Genomic DNA, 23,625 nt, shown 5'->3' with positions numbered 1-23,625 from the left:
TGTGGTCAACGCTGCTGTTATTACACACACACGGAATAAAGGGGAAAGGGAGAGAACGAAAGAAAGAAAGAAAGGGGGAGCAGATGTCCCAGATCCTGCACGGCTTCCCCGGGGACCACCAGCCCCTATTAGAACAAATGTGTTCTGCTATTGTAAATAGGCACGTTTGCCTCAGCCCGTCCTATTACAGCCGACGCATGATCAATAGGCTGATAACACAGAAACATCAATGTAAAGCGACAGAACAATGAGGGATATCATCGAACATCTATCTTAATATAGCCGCGCTACAAGGGAACCTGACAAAGTGGAGAGGAGGAAGGAGGGAGGGAGGGATGAGGGGGTAGAAGGAGAAGAAGAAGGAGGAAAAAACCTCATGAAAATGCCTCCCCACGAATCCTCCATCTCCTATCCAATATGCACAAACACACACTCCCAGCTGCCGGGGCTATTATTTTCCTATTTCAATTTGACACCCAGGCCTTTTCATGCTAATTCTATTATTCTTGGAAGTTTATGTGATTTCATATCACTAGAAATCGGTAATGTATTATAACCCCCCCTTTGAGCTAAAATAAACTGAATCCCCACCCCTCCCTCCCTTTGCAGTAGCCACCGGGAAAATAATTACTTTCATATCAAAACTCTGCAGGAGTTGAGCGGGTCCTTTTTTCGCCCCGGGCTCGTAACCTCATTTCAGTTGGGGGCTTATAGATGAATAAATTTGTTAAGGCAATATACAAAGTACAACATGAGATTTCTTTTTTGGCAAAAAAAAGAAGAAAAAAAAAGAAATAGTACTGTACTGAACTGTACTGTAGCTGCAGCTATTTAAGGTCTCACACGGTTTGAGGTGCTTGTATACAATAGATTTATTTAAGAAAAACCTTACATATATAAATAGTGTAATACCCTTTTTTTACAGCTCTTGAGGATTTTTGTTGGTCTCATGGTCTTGTTGTGATTTTTTTTTTCTGCTGTTGTTGTTGTTGACACACACATTAAAGGATATCTAGAGACTCCTCACACACACACACACACACTCGCAAAAAAGAGAAAGAGAATTTCAGCAGAGTGAAATATTAAATGCAAAGATGTAGATTCTGCATGGTGAAGCTTTGGCCTAATGAAAGGTGTCATTTTAGAGGTTATATCAATGTTTCTGATTATTATTTTTTTTTTCTTTTCTTTTCTTTTCTTTTACCCCCAGAGTTTTATTCCATGTCGACATCTTCTTTGCTGGAGTCTGTCTTTGTGTCTGCAGGACTGCTGTCACACTCCTTGCTCTCTAAATGCTCTTTTTTACAGTCAACGTCGACAGGCTGATTAGTGGCTTGTGGGCTGCAGTGTTCGTGGGTGAAAGTGATGGAGGTGTGAGTGTCTTTGCCCGCGTTCGGGACGCCCCTGCCGGAAGAGGACGGGGAACTCGCGCGCTCCTCGGATCCCGCCTGCGCCTTGCGCACAGCGGAGTCCGGCGAGCTGCTCCTACATCCCGCAGAGACGCTGCTGCTGCTGCTGCAGCGGCTGCCGCTGGGCTGCAGGCTCCTCTCCGCCGGGGAGTCGCTGCCAGAGTTTGTAGCCGTCGATGTGGTTGATTTGAGGGCAGTTTGTGGAACAATGAATCCAAGCGGCTGTGTGATGGGATAGAGCAGAAAGTGTCCTTTCCCTATCAAAGGCCGAGAGGAGGGTAAGGCCGCGGGGGTGCGTCTAGGTCTGGAGTCCGACAGGAGGCTTTCGACGCTGAAAGGGTTGAGTTTCTGCAGACCAGAGCCTCTGTTGCTGTTACTCTCACTGTTACCGGAGCACATCAGGCTTGTCCGGTGACTGGCATCGGGCGAGTCCAGCTCGGATCCGCCAGCCTCCCCGTCCAAGTGTCTTTGGTTCTGGTTCTGGGTCTGGAGAGAGTGAGGTGTGTGGTGGTCGCAGCTCGACGGCGTTTGGCTGTCCGGCACAGAGTCAAAAGGCGGGCCTGTGGTGTGGTCACTGTCGGTGACATGCGACACCCCGCTGTCGCTGTCCGAGCCCGGGGTGTGAAATAAATCCCCAGACAAGAGCTTGTTCTGGGACTTGAGCAGCCGCCGCTCCTGCTTGCGTTTCTTCTTCTCCAGCCGCTCAAGCTCTCGCCGGGCGATCTCCTCCGGGGCCATGGGCTCCCCGCTGCAGGTGGTGGGGTGCGCGTTGTGTGCAGGTCGACCCGGACCTTTCTTTGTGTTCTCCTTTTTCCTCCATTTGGCTCGGCGGTTCTGGAACCAGACCTGCAGAGAGATTGATGCACATTAATGTCACTATAAAATAATAATACGGCAATTAAACAAATATTTAGGTTATTTGTTTCTCTTGCTGTTTTTGTTTTTTTCACACAGGCCTAAAAAAAAAAAACAATAAAACTATTCAAATTAAAAGGTATTTACATCAAGTTGGACAAATCTCCCACTGAAACGATTACAATTCCACTATAATTTTTAAAAGTCCAGCTTCCCCTCTATTTTTTAAAGATTCTTACAATAAAATACAAGTTTATTTGTTTAGAATTAATGGTTGTAAATGGTACATGGAATTATTTAATTCATGTGAACAACAGTGAGAAATAGTAAATATTTTTTTATTTTGCTATTTCTTGTTAGAAAATGATTGAATGAATATCAACACACATTAAAAGCTCTCTTTTTTACCCAAATAAAGGTGCAATTAAAATTGATTTATTGGACCAACATAAGCCTTGAAAGGTCAGACACACACAGAAACACACACACACACACACACACCAACCACACACACATGGGGTGAGTTCTTTAAATTACACATTATGGCAGACAACTGACCCGTGCTTTATTTTTATAAAAACATATATATATGTATATATATATACATATATATATGCTACTGAGTCATTGTCATAAATAATAAGGCAATTTAAACGCATGCAAACTCCAAATCACAACAATAACAGCAACAACAAAATACACAAGTATTTACCTGAACTCTTGATTCGATCAGGTCCAGCCGCAGAGCCAGTGCTTCCCTCATGAACACGTCCGGATAGTGACTCTCATTAAAAGCCTTTTCTAATTCCTCCAGCTGCCAACCAGTGAAATTAGTGCGAGTTCTTCGCCTCTTGCAGCCTGGACTATCTTTGTCTGGATCCACCGAGTCTGGCAGCAGGACGAGAACACATGTAAACAAAGGAGGATTATCTCATGTTTGTGGTTTTTTTTCTTAAATAACTACATTTCAACAGCACTGGAACAGAGTTAATTTCGTGCGTAAAATGGGGTATTATTCTGGAATCTTTGAAGCCTGGAGCATCTGTCAAAAATGCTGTATTTACATATAAGACATTCTACAGAATTGAGATGAAATAATCTTGTGGAAGCATGTCGTTGCTTTAGTATATTTAGCTGTCTGCCTTTCAGGATTGTCCTCTGCTCGACTGTGCTTGTGTGCAGCTTCACACAGAAAACACACCAGGGTCTCCGTCTTTGTGTCTTCCCGTTTGCGTCTTTGTGCGGACACAAGCAGCCCCCAGAACCCTGAGATATATATATATATATATATATTTATTGTGAAGTGACTCTATAGTCTAGTATATAGCGTGGCTTACCTGTCAGTTTGTACGGGTGATTATCTCCATTCATCCCGCAGCCCGACGACAAGAGCGGATTGGAACTGCCCACTGACGCCGTGCAGGAACCATTTAGTAATCCGTCTATCGAGAAGGGAACCGCGGACGCAGATTGAAGTTGATGCCCGGCTAATTCGTAAACGTGATGGTGGCTCAGGTGGTACGGGAAGCCCACCATCCCGCCGAGCGAGCCTCCGAACTGGGCGTGAGGTGGATCCAGTATCCTGCTGTCCATCATCCCGCAGGCGAGAGGAAACGACGTCTGGATTCCGCCGACGACGGGAATTTAAAAAGCATGCAGCGAGTGTGGCCAGCGAGCGGGGGACATGATGTGAAGGGAGGGGATGAGCTGTACTTTATCCACATGAACCTCCCAATAATTAGCCCGTGGCTCTGGGAATATGAGGCCCAATGAGAAGCGGTAATGGGCGCTGACGTCAGAGGCGCGCTCTGCAGACGCTCCCCGTATCGATTGCTAATTAAAGCTGACATCCACCTCAATAAACAATATCAGAGCTGTCACAACAAGACAGGAGGGCTTTGATAAGAACTACATGGCAACTACACGGGGGACCCACCACCGGGAGGAAGGGCTCAGTCAGTCACCGGGAAGGGAAGGGCTACAGGCGGATAGGTTAGGCCAGAGGCTCCGGCACTTTTTAAGATTGTATTAAACCACAAAATTATACATTTAATCAAAAATATCACACTATTTATTTTCATTATAGGGCACATACTCTCTTTTGTGTAATACTAGTGTGTATTTTGCACATTTATAGGGAGTTAGCGGATGAAAAAATGTGACTTTTATTGGCACATACACATAATTTGACACGTTTTTTCATCTCTATAAAGGGCAAAAACAGAGGAAAACAAAGGTTTTTTAGTTACAGAATTTTACAAACGGTTAAATATCTTTATTTATATAGAGTTTCAAATTAAAATATTGATCTCCATGACCTCTGGAGAGTATTTTACTTATACGTCATGATTTAAATACATTACCTATTATTATTATCATTTTTGTCCACGTGCACAGTGAGGTGATACGTGGCGAGATATATGGGTGGTATATTTTTCCAAGGGGGGAGCTGAGATACTGCTGAAGGCACAAAAGCGAGAGAGTGAAACTATAATATTTTACTGTTACAAGGCGAAAGCTTCAATTACGAGCAACGTTGTGTTATATGAACTAAATATATGGGCAAATAAAAGGAGAACTCTGTGCAGCCACAGAGACTGGAACAAGGACAACACACAAGAATACAGAATAATAATAAAAAAAACAACCTTCATATTAAAGAAAGGAAATATACATTTGCAGGAATTCCTGTCAGAAGGAGCTCCTCCAACTCAATATGTGACCAGCCTAAATCCTATATCTGCTCATTAGGTTTGCAAATAATTAATTCGACTTTATTTATCCCAAGTCTGGCGCTGTCATAATGTTAATCAGAGTTGAAATTTCGCACCCCACTCGTTCCCTGACCCTTGGCACCCGGATTGGCATGTTGTAATAACCTGAATCTCTCAACAGAAGCTGCGATAATTGTTACCCTATTAGCATGCAAATTGTTTAATTAATATTATTATGAGGAAGTATATAATCCGCTCGTCACTTGACCCCCAAGCCCAAATAACAACCCCCCCCACACACACACACTCACGCGCGCGCACACCACCACCACCACCAGCACCCCCCGCACCTTCCGCCGTGTGTAGCCCTACATTTTAATGAACTCCTCAGAAATGATCTCGCCTGTTTATCCATCTCCCCCCCCCCTTTTTTTTTGAGCAGCACTCTGCTTGTCTTTGAAGAAAACTCCACTCCACCCCTCCAACCTTTCCCTCTCTCTGTATTTTAACTTTAATTCTTACACATGGACAATATCTTGTGAATAATCCCAGTTTGCCTCTCTATTTTTTTTATCAAAAATTTGATAATTGCCTCTTTGTCAATCCCAATAATAATGCATGCATATATATGATATATATGATGTGTGTGTGTGTGTGTGTGTGTGTGTGTGTGTGTGTGTGTGTGTGTGTGTGTGTGTGTGTGTGTGTGTGTGTGTGTGTGTGTGTGTGTGTGTGTGTGTGTGTGTGTGTGTGTGTGTGAAACAGTCTCCAGAGGCATTGCATTTTAATTTTTGTAATCCTTATTTCTCTACAGCCGCGTGACATTGATTCATTCTCGCTTTAATTAACCTCATAAAAGGCGAACAAGGCCAACGTTATGTCGAGTTGTTGTCCTGCCTTGTAACATACATATATGCATCTGTGGATATTTTATATAAGCTTACACACACGCGCGCACACACACACACACACACACACACACACACACACACATAATACATATATATACACACATTATTTGTGTCACGCAAACTCTTTATTGCATTTGTGTATTGTTGGGCTGAATCAATAGGAGTAGCCTATGTGTTATAGACTAATTGATTAACAAATACACACACACACATACTTAAAAATAGTGTGAAATATTGCTATAAAACAACCGCATATCAGTGTTGTGTTGCTTTGCTGTCACTCAGTCAGGTTTTGTCATCACCTCACACCTGCTTTTCCCACTAAAACACACACACTTAAATGCATTAACACACGCGCACACTAAATCCTGGAGAGCATCATACAGTGTTTATCTCACCAACACATATAGAGCCACTTGTCCCATTATTGTTTTTTCTCCCCCTCTCTGTTGCTGCCTCCGTGTTGCTCTAATCACTCCCTTAAGTTGGTCGCTATATAGGCTGTTAAGTCCACTAAGTGACCACGGTGATGAATGAGGTGAAGAGAAACAGCAGTGGCACTGATGGAGCACATGGGGGAAGCCCCATCTCCTGCAACACAGACTCCCCACATCCCACTCATTCACTTATTTCCACTCTGATTTAAGAGTCGCGGACGTTTGTCTTGACTTTTCAAGTTCCTTTTTTTGCAGCCAAATCAACTTTCCCCCTCGCACTTTATCTCCTTAAGTCTCTCTAATGACAACTTTCTTGGCCGAGTCTCCAATAAGAGGATTTCGCTGCTGCTGCTCACTCACCTGACTGCAGATATAAGCAGATAACTGAAATTCATACAGGATGAGTGCCAACCTAATATACAGGTGTTCAAATGATAGCAACCCACAATCCCCCCCCCCCCCCCAAAAAAGGAGAAGGTGAAAAAAAAGTGGCTTTGTTATCAACATGCCCATCCAACACTGATACCTAGTTTAGCAGCACAGAATCAAATTCATTTTTAATTAGGCAGGCAAATTAATAGGCGGCAGTTTAGGAGTTTAATTACTCAATTAACTTCACGCACGTTAATTTTTAACTATCTAAATTAGGTTGCACATTATTCGATTTGATGATAATTATAGAATTAAATCTAAATTAATTGTTTTGGATGATTTGGATGAACTAGATGCAGTTCCAATTAAACAGTAGGGGGAGGAGGGATAGTGTATGTGGGGGGGGGAGAAAAAAAGAAGAGGCTGGTTGCCATTTTAAGCTCGCAAATCCTTTGATTCGATTTTATAAGCAAGAAACTCTGCCTCGAAATTCTTTCCTCTGATCCAACAAATTCTCCCTGCCTCTAATCCCACAATTAAAAGTTTCCTCCCATCTAATTATCTGTAATTGTGCCGCTGTCAAAGTAGAATGGAGAAGTGAAAGCGATTGATTTGGACTTTTAATTCAGTTCATTTCTGATAGAAGGGAAAGTAATTCCCTTCAAATTACCTCATTCAATCCTGACACCCTAATGCCCTTCAAAATCTTTTTTTTTTCTTTTCTTTTTTTTAACTCCCCAGCATTTATATATTAAAAATGAATCTAGAATGACTGGTGCCTCCTAATAATAATAACCAAACTTCCATTAGAATAATAATTTCATTTCAATTAAAACTGACTTATCACCTTTGCTAAAACGTGCTTAATATGCCGAAAATTATCAATGCTTGAAGGAGCCCAAACTGGGGAGTCTAATTGTAATCAGCAAATCAGAGGTGCTTGTCGCTGCCGTGCCTTTGCAGAGAGGCAGTCTCGGAAATAGAACTAATTTACTCAACTCCCGCGGGAAATCCGCTCAACAGATTAACATTTTCAAAATATAGTAATGATATAATTTGAGAAATGGTGACGCCAATTTGCGAGGAGCCTTTGTGCAGAGAATAATTTGCATTTTTTCTTTCTTTTTTTTCTGCCTTCGCCACCTCCTGCATTTTGCCCCCCTCGTTAATTACAGTTCCGCAGATGAAGGGCTCGCTTATTATTCAACTTCAATCTAATAATTCAACTCTACAGGAAGTATATATATATATATATATATATATATATATATGTGGAAAAAACCGTGTAGCCTCTCCAAATTTTAAGCCATGTGTTATAATCCCAAATGGGTTTGCATGTGAAAAGGTGCATGTACTGTATATAGAGTGTGCCTGTCACAGTGGGTGTCTCTTATTGTCGCTCATATAGCGTCTGTGCATAAGGAATTATGGGGTTTGTTTGATTTTTAAGCACCATGGACAGCTCCCTGCAACAACATCAAGAGGGTTTATGGGGCATAAATAGACTTACACATTAATTAACCTCGTGCGTAATGGAACATATACGGAATACATTCAAACTTTGGAGACGAGTCAAACAAGGCATGGAGTTGAAACGGGGCCTAAGAAGGAGCTATTCGTGATCATGGAAATGCTAAGAGTTGCAGTTTGGTTGTAGCCAAATTGGAAGTGATGGCAGGATAGACCAACCAAGTCCCTCGGTGTTTCCTCACACTGCAAAGAGCTGGTGGAAAGAGAGTTAGAGGGAGAGCGAGTGAGTGTGTACTCTGTGGCCCAGCCATCTGCTAACGTACCAAAAAGTGTTTTCACAAAAGCCCCAGAGATGTTTGTGCTCGAGCACCAACGCTGCAGCTAAAAGAGACAAAAAACCTTCCCATTGTGGACATTTTAAGACACTGAGACACGAGTTCTTCCATCATCTGTCACTTTGTCACTTTCTTACAGAGAAATGATGCTGTTTAAGAAGAATGCAACCTTTATTTTGAAGTCACTGGTTAAGTGATTGGGAGGCCCCCTTTTCCTCAAGTAAATTGTCATGGTTTGTAGGAAAACCTCAATTTAGCCACATTCTGCATTCCTAATGTTGTGAAGTCAGTGATACACACACACACACACACACACACACACACACATACACACACAGAGCGAGAGAGAGAGAAAGAGAGACAAACACACCCACAGATCTTCAAACCTTCTTGACCCTGCACATGAGAGCTTCATCAAACCACAACCTCTGACTGTTTGTGTCCATAAAAAGGCCTGTTCTGCCCTCTAGTGGCTGTTTGTCTCCATGTTTTTCTTTTTTTTTTCATTCTTTTCTATTTTCAGTGGCTCCAAATCAGAATATGTTTTACTGCCAAGTCAGATTTAAATACACAGCAAGTTGATTTGGTGCATAACAAAGGACGTAACAAGATTATAAAAATGACCAAGACTCAGAGTAAAAAAAACAAACATGTTTGGCAGATTAAGCTGAAACAAACAATATAATATTAAAAATGTGGCACAAAAAGCACATGCAATTTGGACATCTGTGCAATATGTGCACGAAATGACATGAGCAAATGGGTTGAGGACAAACAAAACACTGCAACTGGAAAGATCCAGCTGGGGAAGAAATGGCTCCTAAATTCACCCTGTCCGTGATCTTTGACCGACCGATTCCCCTGCAAATAGGTTTATTCTTACTGTATGTTATTTAACAATTAATATATACTGTCACTTTTCACCCATTATCTTACAGTAGAAAACGAGAGGTTAAAAACAAAAACCCAAAATAACTTAAAACAACACAATAATAATACAGGATACTGGTTAAAATAATAAACACTCAAGAAACTACATGAAATGTTTAACAAATATATAGTGGAAGAGCTACTGTATTGTACAATATAAAACATATACATGCTAACTGTGTTAAAATGTGTGCCATAATTTAATGAGGTGGTGATCAATATTGTATAGAATCAACATTTTTAGAAACCAGACAAATAATGACACCAAAGTATCTATTAAATGTAACTTTTAATTCCACAAGATCAACGTCATGATATTTCAGACAACTCTGACTTTGAGATTGTATTATTTTTGGAAGATTCTTGGCTTGTCTGCTTCTGAACAAGTGAGTCTAATAAATCCACGTGATTATGATCTGAACTCTTATATCTCACTCATTTTACAGCTTAGATCAAATTTGGAAAAATATTTATATCAATAACAGTCAGCAACTGAAAACAAAAGGTGAACTAACAGCTTTGGACAAAGTTGTCAATCTAATAAAGGTTTATGAAGCAGCAACGGCTTGTTGAGATAACTTACTGATATTATGTTTTAAAATATGGATAGATTTAATATAACTGCGGAACATGGAGAAAAGAGAATCTTAAGCATGGACAAGACTAAACAGGTCACATTTCCAATAAAGTGTCACATCAGCGCCTTAATTATCTTATCTTGTCCCGTTTATCGGGAGATAATCACGTGAAATTGCCTCTTTAACAACAGTTGAAGTGAAGAAGCTTCAGTGTGGAGGGCCAGGTGTTTTCACAGCAGTGCCATCTGCCCACAGTGTTAGCAGCTTATGAGGCAGGTGTTGTGGAGCAGCAGCAGAAATTGATGCTCTGTGACTGTTGTTTCTTGATGACGCACTTTTTACATTATACGTTCCCCGCCTCCGAGGACTAATATGTTGCAGTTGTGTCATTTAAATCAGGTGCTTTTATGGATCCCCGCTGAATCATTTTGTTCCTTACGAGCAGTGGCAACGCTGAGGAAAGTGTAATGATCCTTCATAAATATCCCATCCATTCATTAAAAAGTTTATTAAAACTTTTTGGTTGATTATTGCTAAACCTTCACTGCTGACGTGCAGAATCATGTGGTTGTTGTTGTTGTTGTGGCTTCAGTGTTTGAAATGCATGTTTTTGTTGTTTAAGACACACCTTTCACATGTAGTGTAAAAATACACAGGTTTAATTCACATTATAGTCATAAAAAAGAGCGTGTTTACAGTTCACAAGGCTCCTGCTGCCATCGTCTGGTAAAAGCTGCCAATACAATACATGTAACCTGCTGGAAAAAAAACTAAAGAAGAAATAGATTTGCCATTTGTAAGCCATCAGTTTGCCGCAGATTTAGCCTGTGTGTTGTCTGAAACGACCTCATCACACTCACTTTTCTGTGACTTTAAATTCAAGAGCATAATATAAGATCTGCTGTCTGCAAATTGTCAAAAGATTGGACAATTGGACTTGGAATTTGAATAATTTGTGTCCAAATGAGATGTTGGAATAATGTGTCTCTGTCTCACTTTGTGATAAAAAATTGAGTTATGCACATTTTCATGATGGCTGAATGTTCACAAATCTGCTGACGATAAATATTTAAAAATACAGAAAGCATGTAACAATCTTTATTTTATTTTTTTTACTTGGATGACAGCTTAATCAGAGCTGCTGTCAAACCTAATGTCTCCAGAGCAACAAAGGTTAAACTGTCATGACTACTGAGTATAAATCAACATGATAATGTAACAATGATGTCTTATTGAAGATGATTTTTGGAGAGTAAATGGATGTGAAACTGTCTGAAGAGATAATAGATATTAAAGGTGCCATATGTAAGAATGTGGCCAAAAACGGTTACTACATTCAAATTCAAAATACCGAGGTCTTTTAGGTTTTGTTTTCTGACGTAACTGGCAACCCGTGGTTGCTCGGCAGCTGAGACTCTACTGACTGCAATGATTGGTAGACGGCGGTAGGTGGCGCCACATGCCAAAACATGATTTAAACATGATTTGCAGTCTGCAAAAATATTTTCTTTAATGCAAATATTTTGTCTGTACTGTTGTTGTCAGTGAGTTCATTTTGTTATATGAACATTATTCCTTAGTCTCTGCGACATATTAGGAGGATTTTATGGCCAGTTGCTTTAGATTTATTAGATAATGCACATTTAAACATAATAAATACAGTATGGAGTAAGTCGTTTGTAAACTTAATTCTTGACTTAAGAGTGAATAGAAAATATGAGGTTATGAAATGTCAGTTGTCAATTTTAGTTACTTTTAATAACTTAAAGGTGAAGTAAGTAGTTTATATTGCCATCTAGATGAGAGGCTGAAATTTACAACAAAGAACTGCTCCTCTGCTCACCCCCTCCCTTCCCAGAGCGCTACGGTATCCTCAGCCGGTCAAATGTCGTCCTCGTCGTCTTTCTCCGTGTCAGCAGATGAGGATTGTGAGGCGAGGGAGAGGGCGAGCTACCGCGGCCGTAGCAGACGAAGCGGAGAGAGTGGAGGTGGGACTTCCGCTACAAGTAAAGCGACGCTTGATTTGTTCTCTCGCGTTTGTCTATACAGGCTCCCGTAGAAACATGGTGTCGTGGCAATGCAGTAGCAGCACGCAACCATGTTATTTTACATGACTTTTTGAAACACTACGAAAATGAAACAAAGAATATTATACAGCGACTAGACAATGCAGGAGCACATAATATGTATACAAAAGTGGATTTTGGGTCATATAAACCCATAAATACTACACAGTGTCCCTTTAACAGTGCAAAATATAGTTCTGAAGGCCAGATAAAAAAGCTGAAATGAATGTCAACTGATAACAAACTAATTGAAATCTCAGGGTTATTCTACGAATACGATTACGAATACTTTATTACTTATACTTTTTTCTGACTCCTATTATATCACCAAATCTTGAGGTGGACATTTCTATGGAAAGTGATTTCACCCAAAATATAAAGAACTCTAGTAACCTTGAAATCATCTCCCTGCTCCTCGCGTGTCCCTATTAACATTGTAGCTACAGCGTCTCCCACAGTGCAACACGTGCATGCTGTCCAATAAATGATAATTAAAATAAAAGAATAATGGCAGCGTTCAGTGAGAAAATTACCCCCCCCCCCCCAAAAAAAAAAGAAAAAATAAACACCAGGAGCCCACAGGTACCTCTATGCAGAGTGAGCTTTTATTATTAAGCAGCTTAACTCAGCTGTGCTTCACTGTCAACTCTCCACTCCTCCTGTAGGGATGGTGACAGGAAGAGGCCCAGGTGCTGAGTGAGCACAGAGGTCAAGTAATGCTGTAAATCACTTTCATTCCTAAAGACAGTATTCAAAAATGTCCTACTTTCCCACAGATAATGGCCATAGAGTTTAAGTTAATACAAATGAAATACATTAACTGTACATGTTAAGTTTCCAACACAAAGACAGAGTGACAGTGAACTTTGAACCAAGAAAAAGGTCATTTAATGAATTGATGAACCTCACTCAGGTCTTCAACATGTATTTATTTATACAGGCACTGCACTAGTGTAACAAAATCATTACAGGAAATACAATTAAAACTGATTGAATATGACTTGATGTGTACAATGGAGAAAGGTTTTTTGTATTCCTCATCACTTAAAAAGTGTTGATAGTATTGAAGCAAGTAGTTTAAAGGGATAGTTTGGAATTTGTTTGCTTGTTTGAAATATTTATCATACAACACGCATCCCATGCGATCTGTGAACCAGCCTGGGAGCTATACTCTAAGAAATGATTAATGGGGTTAGTTAGTATAGCTCAAAATCAAGAGCTTTTTCTGCATAAAAAGTTTGTTATGTGTATACATTATAATGAGTTCATAACTTAATTAAATACGTTGGTCTGAATGAAAATAAATAAAATTGTTTAAACATGAATTTTCCACAGATATTTCTGCCTTAACTTAACATAGAGGTGAATTGAGTTAGTACAACTTAAAAAGTCTGTGTCCATGTTTGTTAAAAGCTGAGCACAAGGCTGATCTGCTTGGACATGTTTGGCACGAACAGACCATGTGGCACCGCCTGTTGGAAGCATAAGGTTTGGATGACACGACTGAGTTGGAGAAACACGGTTTGCAGACTTTTACGGCTTGGTCAGTACAATTTTGACTTGTTTTATTCACAACAGCTAAAAACTGCATCAGCAGACAGTACAAGAAATCATTTTTTAAACAACACAAGATGCTTTTTCTCGGTCAGCATGTGTAAGCTAGAAGTAATGCTGATAAGTCGGTCTGACATTAGTGTTTGTTAAGTTTTGTTTTATGGTGGCAGGTTTTACTTGGCACTGGTTTTCAGTAGTTTAACTTTGTTTGCTAGAAATAAAGGATTCAAACATTTAGTCAAACTAAAAGAAGATATATGGATACTCAGATTTGCAGGTGTCTAGTTTTGACAAACAGAAGAAATACAATGTATATGACGTAAAATGTGAAACCTAAGGATTAGAGACATAATAACCAGTGTAATATCTTATTTCATACAAGTTAATATTGCAGTTGATGAAAAGTCTCTGGCATATCACTGGTAATTGATGTCAATATTCCCCTCTGATACATAATGTTAAGCAGAATGTATTCTGTAAGTCAAACTAAAATGATGTCTTTTCTGTGTGTGATCTAAGTCAGAATAAATGTGTGATTTATTCTGACTTAGATAAATAAGTTATTGTACTAAAAAAATTAAGGTAAGAATTTGCATGGACATTTCTGAGTAGAATGCAAGAAAAATAAATAAGGTAGAATAACTAAAAGGATTAATTTTAACACAATTAAAATTAAGTTGGTTCAACTTAAATAAGCTCGTAGAGGAAGAGTCAAATCCTGTTGCTTGTACTAAAGTAATTGAGTTGGCCTAACTAGAGAAGTTTTGTGCCATGTACTCAATACTAGCTAAGTTGAAATATCTTAAAAATACCCATGCAAATTGTTACATCAATTGTTTACGTTGAGCCAGCACATCATTTGTTAGTGTGATACAGAGACAGAAGGGAAAAGTAGTGCACTCAGTAAAATCCACACCTGCTTAACTCTACGGTATCTTCAATATAATAATGTTTCCCACTTTTACTCACACTTAGTCAACGAGAAATCAGGTAAACTGCTCACTCTCCTGCACCAAAGTCCATTTAGAAAAACAATGATTTTGTATTGTTATTAATCAAATGCTGCATTAGTTAGTTACTGTTTTCTTGTGACTTATGTGTTTTAGATCCTTTGTTCAGGTTTACCAAAGTAGCACACAGTTACCAGTAACAAGGCAGCAGCAACTCCGGTGTTGTGCTAGTATAAAAACACAGATTTTCTAAATGGACTTTGGTGTGAAAGAAAGCATGTTTTTTTTATTTCGTTTTAATACAGTCTCCAGTCATAAAAGTTTGTCTAGTGGCAAAATAAATGCCTATATAATTGTTTTCATACTACATTAAATTTAGAATAAACTTCTAAAATGTAAACTTGTTTGACAAAAAGGTCAAAAAAAGCTATCCAATCCATATAAAACTGAATTAAACTTAGTGATAGGAAAGCAGAGAGCTGTTTGTGGTTTTCCAGCATTCCAAAGTGTGCGTGGATGTGAAGCCGTGGACTTTTCCAGAATTCACTTGTCTTTTCCAGTTTGAATAAAACGCAGCTCACGGTGAGTCGACGTTTTTGTCCGACGTCAGTGACGTCACGCACATGGGAGGAGCCGCGTGACGCATCAAAAGTGATCGACAGCAGCCGCAGCCCCAGCTCTGTTAACAAACAGGCGAACAAGCAGTAGTGCTCTCAGGGATCTGCGTCTGAAAACACTGCTAGACAAGGAAAGACGCGGTGAAGCCACGGATAACTACGGAATACTCAAGATAACACCGTGCTGCTTTAACAGAACAGGGATTTGGTGAGTGTTTTAAAATAAAATAAAAATAAAAAAATAGCGACCTGTCGCATAGATTGAAGTCGCTAGCTTAGCCAGCTACCAGTGTAGATCTGTTAATCTTGGTAAACAATTCATTCATTTCACAATGTGTTTTTTTCACTGTGTTAACGCTGAAGGTTTAATTTAAAGTGAAACAAATGTTTATATATCTTTGACGTTGGTCATTGGTATTACAACACATTAGCTAACGGATAGCATCTGTGTTAAAACAAGTATCTATTGACTGATGTTGAAAAGAATACACTATGGTGCCAACCATGACTGGGTCAAAGTGCATATTCATCGTTAGTCCAATTACATCAATGCCATATAACCGTAAACAACGTAAGCTGGAATTATGTAATCAGCCTAATCGTTTGAGGCTAAGTAACCTAGCCTGCTTAGCTTAGCTGTGTGGGGACACCCACCATTTAATTTTACGCAAACTCCCAAAGACTTTTGCGTTAAAGGACTACGGGACGAAACAACATCACTTCTTATAGTTATTTTGTCAGCTGTCGACCTCGACAAGGCACCAGCTGCTACACGTCTGACATAGCTACATGTGTAGCTAACGTTAGCTAGCGTGAGAAAGCATTAAACTATGCTATTAAGTGATGACTAAGTGATCTTGATTTCTAGTGCAGATGTTAAGATTTCTCAGGTTTTCCCAATTGAATTCTTCTTATTATTATTATTATTAGGTTAGTTGTCAGCAGTGTTTACAAGTTGACAGGTGATCAACCTCCTCTTTCTATGCTTGAATTGTGCTGGGGATAGTGATTTTATAAAAGGAAATGATAGTATATTACTCAGTTTTAAAACCCGTAGTGTTTACCTCACTTTCATGTGAAGTCTATAAGTCTTTTTTGGCATTAATTACTTTTTTAAGTCCTCCATGGGGCATTCAGGATGAAGTCAGATAAATGTACTTAAGCCTTAACTTTTTTTTATGATTTGAGCAATAGTTTTATGTAACCAGGTTGGGGTGAACCTCAGGTTGTTGTGTAAATGTGTATGATATGAGTGGGGGTATTGTTTTGGTGATGTGCCGCAGTCCTTCCACGTGTAATTCCATAATTGTTACACCAGGGAAAATATTGATATTTGAATTAATACATTTAAGTTCTCTAAAGTAAACAGTCCCTAGGGCGCCTGTTCTTAATGTCTCCTCACAGTGGCACTCAAATTAAGAGGGAAACTTGGGCAGAAGTTACCTGGCCTAAGAGGGTGTTCCCAACAGGATAATGGAGTATGCTAAGAGCTTCACCATCCATGTTCAAAACATAGACTTTATGCACTTTGTTCTCCATGTTGTGAATAAATAGATAAATCCTGCACTTTTTAACTTTTCACAGGCATTTCAGTTCGACAGATATCGTTATGTTTCGCTATAGGATTGTCTTGCAATATGTTGATTATCGCAGTATTGTTGTTTTATTTTTATCGTGGACCATGAATCACGTATTGTATTGTGAAGTGCCCTGTGTTTCCCACCCTGATATACGAGTATAATGAGATGGCCAGGAAATTTTCTCTTTAAAGAAAAACAGATTCAAGAAGTCATCAAGACTAGATGCTATACGTTATACCCACATAATTTATTCAGAGAAGAACAGCAGTTTACTTAGTTTCCTTAGTGCTTAGTTTCCTACATCACAGTTGCAATTAAAAACACTAAATCTTGTCTTTCTCCTGCAGGTTGAGATTTAACTGCGATGGAGTTTCCAGATTTAGGTGAACACTGCTCTGAGAAGACATGCAAACGTTTAGGTGAGTATGTTAGGGTTGTAAAAATATCAAAATATCACAGTGCAGTAAAAGTTATGATATTTATTGAGATTGTATGATAGTAATATAGCTCTGAGTAGCTGGTGAAGCATCTTAGTGCAGTTTATAAAAGATGGTTTAGTTCTGCTTGTTTATCCAAGCTACATTGCAGTTCTAAAACTCAACTTGCTGTTACAGACTTTCTTCCAATGAAATGTGATGCCTGCCAAGAGATTTTCTGCAAGGACCACATTACCTATGCAAATCACAAATGCACATCATCCTATAAGAAGGTAAAACACGAAGGGCTCTGATCAGTTTATACAAAGAAGTGATAAATCTAATTTGTATTACTCTTCTCATGTGTAGATTTTCTTAAACGCTTTACTTCTTTAACACCTGACTTTGCAGGATGTCCAGGTCCCAGTTTGTCCTTTGTGCAACATCCCCATTCCCATCAAGCGAGGCGAGATGCCCGACATTAAAGTCGGCGAGCACATTGACCGGGACTGCAAATCAGACCCTGCACAAAGGAAGAGAAAAGTATGAGTTGAATACATGGACACGACATACAGTATGGGGCTGTACTGAGTAGTACGGTTAAATAATAAGACTCTTTCTTTCAGATTTTCACAAATAAATGTTCGCAAGGAGGCTGTAAGCAGAAGGAAATGATCCGTGTGACCTGTGATCAGTGCCATTTAAATTATTGTCTTAAACACCGGCACCAACTAGACCATGATTGTAAGCCGGGTGACACATCTCTGTCCAAACCTGGGTGGGTACCGTGACACCACACCTGCATACTATGCTGCTGCTCTGTCATCTGATACAACGTAGTAAGAATGGTTGTATTTAATGTATTGTTCTTCCCCCCCATTCACTATACCTTAGACATGCTGCTGTAATGAGAGCCCAAAGTTCTTCCTCCACCTCTGCCTCCAGCTCTAGTTCTGCTACAGGAAACTCTCGACCTGTTTCTAATGGTGTAAGAGCAAACACTAGAGGCAACAACAGTGGGTGAGTCCTCATACTCTGTGGATTCAAAATTGTTTAATAAAGCGTCATATAATCCTTCTTCCCTCTTGGTCCTATTTTTGTCCTCCTTCTTTCAGGACTACACAGCGGATTCCTACTTCTGTTTCAGCACACAGTGCGATACCACCTTCAGCTTCACTTCAAGCCGGCATGGTATGCACATGGTTTACATAACATCACTTGACGTAAACACCCCAATGTGAGTAATGTTTAAACACACACTGATCATGTTCTGTCCTTGCAGACGGAGGAACAGGCTTTACAAAGGGCTCTGGAGATGTCATTGGCTGAGACCAGGCCAGCAGTTCAGCCGGCCCTTAGGTGAGGAAACATTATTTAAACCTATATAAGGCTAAAATTGGATATTTTCTTTGTTGATTTTTATGCTTGGATTCACTTTAAAATGTGTAGTAATCACATTTTTAAGGTGATCCACATACTGGTTCTTGATTATATTAGACCAGTGATTCCCAAACTTTCAAATCAGAGTAAATGTATGCATAATGTGGTGACCAGTTTACAGCCTGTCTTTTGTTATCATCTGATCTGAACCGGTCTGCTGTTCCAAGGACCAGAATGAAAAGTAATGACTGTTTATTTTCTGTCATGTTTCCTCATGTGGAGAAGCCTCCACTCTGTGTGACATCTGAGATCAGCTGATTTCTCTGAAGCTTTAACTCCTAAGAAAATGTTTCCTTTTTTTTTTTATTAGAGGAGCTACAATTTAAGGTATAATATGTAACATTTCTTAGCAAAAAGGCAAGACCAATGCAATGTAATAATCTTTTTTTGAGTAGTGCTCTTAACTTGGCTAAAATGTTTCCAACACTTTCATAGAAATTTGTATTTATATTCAACGTAATTCATCTGCTTTACTGCTGTATCTCACACTTAAAGGTCACGTAGAGTGGTCCTGTTGCACATATATGCGAGTTATGGAGGTCTACTTACATATATTAAGTTGTTTTTATGGTCAAAATCCTCCTAGTTGATGTAAACGAGCCGATTGAAATCTGTCCTTTTCGAAGCGCTTGTCAGTCGCGCTATTTCAGCCATAAATCTCGCCCGAGAAGACAGAGTGTGTTGTGATTGGCCAGCCAGCGTAGAGCCTTCCCACCTGTGTTGTGATTGGCCAGGTATCTGGAAGTGACGTAATCTATCACGTCAGCTCTCAGAAGCGCAGCTCCCTCTCTGGAGCGGTGGATGCACTGCTCCTCATTATCAAAACATTGTTTTAACAGTGTTTAAAAATAGCTTCGTCACGACTCCCCGCCGCAGTCCCTTTATGACTTTAAACCGGAGTCGGACCCAGAGTCAGAAGACACTGTTGCTCGTGAAACACCTCCACAACGGACGTTATTCTTCTTCTGTGGTTCAATGTACGCAACCGGATGTGCCCGGACTACCGCCCGGAGCAGGACGATCGGTTGTTCAGGAGAACCGCTGCTTATGTAACTAGTACGGGATTTTCAGTGATCTCGTTGAGCCCCGAGATTACAATAAAACACAACGTTCTCAGCAATGGCTGAACTGTTTGTTTCGAACCGTCAGGCTTCATAAACAAGGTAATGACGCAGATACACACCAAAAAACAGCGATAATAGGAACTTCCGTTCTAGTTCCGCTTTAATCATTTTAACAGGGTTCGTACGGTCATGAAAAACCTGGAAAAGTTTTGGAAATTGAAAATGCATTTTCTAGGTCCTTGAAAAGTTAATGAAAAATTACATTTCCTGTAAAGTTTTGGAAAAGTCATGGAAATATTGCATGGGTATTATTTTGGATGCGTAAAATGTAAATAAAATGATGCAATTAAGATTTAATTTGACACGGAAGTGTCAAGCGGAAACAAGCAGATCACTGGCGCCGTGCTTAGCGACCCTCCGGTCCTCACATGGATTTTGAGATGCTCTATTCAATGTCAAAATGCCAGGAAAGTGTAGTTTCAACGAGTGTGATATGATTTAACTGCGTCTATGGAAATAAGGCGTACGGAGACGATCATTCAGTTCTGGCGTGTGGGTTTCGCCGGCTTACACACACAAGCTAACGGAGAAGATAAAAACACAAGGCAACACACTTCCGGGGGCGTTTTTACTCGGAGGTAAAAAAAAAAAAAAACGAGACGCTATAGGGGACAACAATTCACATGCAAACGATGCCACACAGTGGCTGCAAGTGTATACTTCAGGCGTGAACCAAAACGTGAACAACAAAAGCACTTACAGAATACAACCACTCCCTCTCTTTTGACCATTACTTAAAGCATTACTCAAATAATAATTAAAATCAATAAGTATGAAAGAAAGAGTGACAACAGAGTGGCTTTTTAAGGAGAGCTTTAAACTTTGGCTACTGAAAGACGCAGACCACGGACGTGCAAAATGCTGATAATGAAAGACGTGTCTCAACAAACTGCATGTATTTTTTTATTTGACGTAAGTCTTAACAAAGATTTGCAGTCAAAACAAATGGACGTTCATGTAAGACTGTGGGATGGCAACGATTTTCGGGCTTGGAAAATCAATGAAAGGTTATGGAGAAGTCATTGAAAAGTCACGGAAAACTATTGCTAAAAAAGTGTACGAACCCTGTTTTAATGTCTCTTTGTGTCACTTTGTGTGGTGTTTAATCCTACTTTTATGCATTTTCTTGATTTGTCTTGATTCATTTGCTGATAAAGTGCGTCTTTGACCAGCACCCGAGAGATTCAGTTGATAGACTGAGCATTTAGAACAACATAATATTGGGTCATTGTAGCTCAGGGAAAACAAAGTGAAATGGTTAATTTCTGTCGTTTGACTCGACTTTGAGAGTCATATGAGCCATATGAATAGTGCAACACAAAAACACAGAGAGGATTTTTGCCTTTGTACAACTTTCATGTGTTTGAAAGTAGCTTGAAGGCGTTTTTGTTCCAGCTTGTGATGTCTCCATTTGAATGTTTTTATTGGAATATTATTTGACTTGGAGGAATTCCTATACTGCTCAGGACAGAGTAAAATGTTGGCAGCATTTCTAAGAACAAATCTGGTATTTTTAGGTTTTTAACTTGCTTTTCTTTCTTTGTGTGTCAGCCCTCAGGAGCAGGAGGATCTGGCTCTCGCTCAGGCTCTCGCTGCCAGTGAAGAAGAATTCAGACGCCAGCAGCAGAGACAACAGGTACCCGGAAAGCTTAGTCATCACTAGCATGCTAACAGGAACGCATGTAGGTACTCTGTTTTCATGGCAACCTGTCCTCTTTGAACTTAACTGGCAAACGAAAGATTAATCTATGTTTTATTCATTTTTAATTATCTAAAATGGTATTTGTCTCTAACTGTGTTCCCTTTTTTCTTTCAGGGGAGAGAATCCAAACAGTCCAACTGCAGCCTTTCTTAGTCACCAGTTAAGATTTAAGCTGTGCTATTTATCTACTAGAAACTGCACATTATGTGATATCAGTATCCGGGATCAATGATTGTTACATGAAGAAATCTTTCTCATGGAAGTTGCTCAAGATGTTTTCCGCCTTCTACAATACAAGCACATACTGTATTTTCCTCGCAGGTTCTTTTATTTTTAACAGTGATTTGCTCTGTACATATATTTTATATGCTCATCATAACAAATCCATTATATTACCACATATATATAAATATTGAATAAATTATTTGAAAAGATGCCGCTTGTGTCTCGCCACTGATTCAGAATTGATGGTTAACCGTTTCATAGGCAGTTTTGAATCAACTTAAACTATACTTCACGTAAGATTAGTGTGTGGAATGCAGTTTTAGCGGAACATTTAATGTTGTTTGTTGTTGTTGTTGTTGTTTTTAAGCATAAATTAAGACCGTTGCGTGAATGAAGGAGGTGCCGGAACAAATACGTGAAGAGATGTTTAAATTTTCACTCCTGCTCAGTTAATCGAGATTAGTGAATTTGATGTGCCTTGAGGTGATGTATGTTGTGATTTGGCGCTATACAAATTGAATTGAATTGAATTGATAATTGAGTCATTCAAACATGAAGAAGGTTTTCCAAATCAAATGGATATTTTGCTCCATTGTGCAATGTAATTGTAATACTAATAATTATAACAAATCACTTAATTGTGGAGATCTTATGAGACCCATATGTACAATGATATTTATAGAAGTTAAATGGGGGACAACAACAAACAACCAAAAGCATTAGTCCTAAATAAGAAGATAAAATACACTATAAAATTATATATTATGATATTAAACAAATGCAGGTTGTAGTTTAAATTTCTAGTGGACTCCTAACCTGAAATGGCAGGGAGATTCACTGTACAGCACGTGTCAAACTCAAGGCCCGGGTGCCAGATGTGGCCCCTGAGGTCTATGCTGCTTCAAGGCATGTGTTGACCATAAACTACATTTCCCACAATGCATGGCGATTGTGTTACCCGTGAAGCGACGGCATCCCGCCACTACTTTGCCGTGTATCGTTGTATATGCATCATGCAACGAATGAAATTGAGATTGAAATATCCACAAAAGACCCGAAAATATCCAGGAAGAGAAAGATCAATGCAGATAGAAGGCAGTTTCAGGAAAGATGGGAAAGCGAATACATGTTTGCGCTTCAAGGAGAAAAAACACTGCTAATTGGCTCCTCCTGGCGCGAAATATTATCTGAAATCGCACAAAATAAACTTGGGTCAAAGTGTTACTTGTTTATTTTAATAAACATTGCCTTTGGTTTAATTTATTCTTTCGAGCTTTGTTCATTTCCAGGTTACGAGTTCCTTTGTATGGTTGTGCTCTAGATTTAATAGCAAACTAAAACTGTTTTGTAGAACGTCTTGAAAGGTATTAAAATTAACTTCAGGATTCTCGTATATACCCTGCTTTAGAAACTAATCAGATGAATTTGGTCATGTCAGTTCTAGCAGCTCATGTACAGCAGGGGGCAGTATGACTTCATGGTTTATACATCATCTGTTTGCAAACGCAACTTCCCTTTACAGACATTCAGTTGACACAAAATCTAATCAGTTTTCCAATTTTTTTTCCTAACATGCCAGTATAAATATTCACCATTTGCATGAAGGCGAGACATCGTAAGAGTCCACTAACACAATTTTAAAATCCACCGACGGCACGACCAGTGATGCCAGCTGGTGAAATGACAGGAGATGTGCTCTGGCAGTCACTGCCCAGAGACATTTACATAATGATGTTTAATAAGAGAGACCGTACAGCTGCAGGACAGGACCCCGTCGACCCGCTGTGAATATAATAATGTCACAAAAACACCTTATTACCCTCCAGTTGGTTCACACTGGTATATGGTAGTTTATTGTAGTTTTTAATCTCCTTCGTCTTAATGCTTCAGCTTTATATGCAGCTGTTCATGCACTTACACAATACAGAATAGTGCTCTCT

At 39.5% G+C, this 23,625-nt stretch overlaps 2 protein-coding genes across 3 annotated transcripts; one reads left to right on the top strand and one right to left on the bottom strand.

The window, feature by feature from the left end:
* Positions 1-1,214: 1,214 nt before the first annotated feature.
* On the bottom strand, positions 1,215-3,860 carry uncx (UNC homeobox; the record flags this gene model as incomplete). The annotated part of the gene is made up of 3 exons (XM_083895879.1): positions 1,215-2,255; positions 2,977-3,152; positions 3,602-3,860. 3 exons carry the CDS (start codon positions 3,858-3,860, stop codon positions 1,215-1,217), a joined length of 1,476 nt encoding a protein of 491 aa, XP_083752005.1.
* Positions 3,861-15,267: 11,407 nt separating this feature from the next.
* Positions 15,268-21,843, top strand: zfand2a (zinc finger, AN1-type domain 2A). 2 transcript variants are annotated; one of them, XM_083896380.1, is made up of 10 exons: positions 15,268-15,406; positions 17,126-17,197; positions 17,393-17,487; positions 17,606-17,737; positions 17,821-17,972; positions 18,089-18,214; positions 18,310-18,385; positions 18,477-18,553; positions 21,310-21,394; positions 21,575-21,843. In XM_083896380.1, exons 2-10 carry the CDS (start codon positions 17,143-17,145, stop codon positions 21,611-21,613), a joined length of 837 nt encoding a protein of 278 aa, XP_083752506.1. In that variant the 5' UTR covers positions 15,268-15,406; positions 17,126-17,142; the 3' UTR covers positions 21,614-21,843. The 2 variants fall into 2 exon arrangements, with proteins under 2 accessions (XP_083752506.1, XP_083752507.1); XM_083896381.1 differs by having other exon boundaries at positions 21,310-21,440.
* Positions 21,844-23,625: the final 1,782 nt, after the last annotated feature.

The sequence above is a fragment of the Microchirus variegatus genome, assembly GCF_963457635.1.
Source record: "Microchirus variegatus genome assembly, chromosome: 10".
NCBI classification, from domain to species: Eukaryota; Metazoa; Chordata; class Actinopteri; order Pleuronectiformes; family Soleidae; genus Microchirus; species Microchirus variegatus.
Note: the sequence above shows the minus strand (reverse complement) of the source record. Positions and strands in the feature narration are given on the sequence as shown.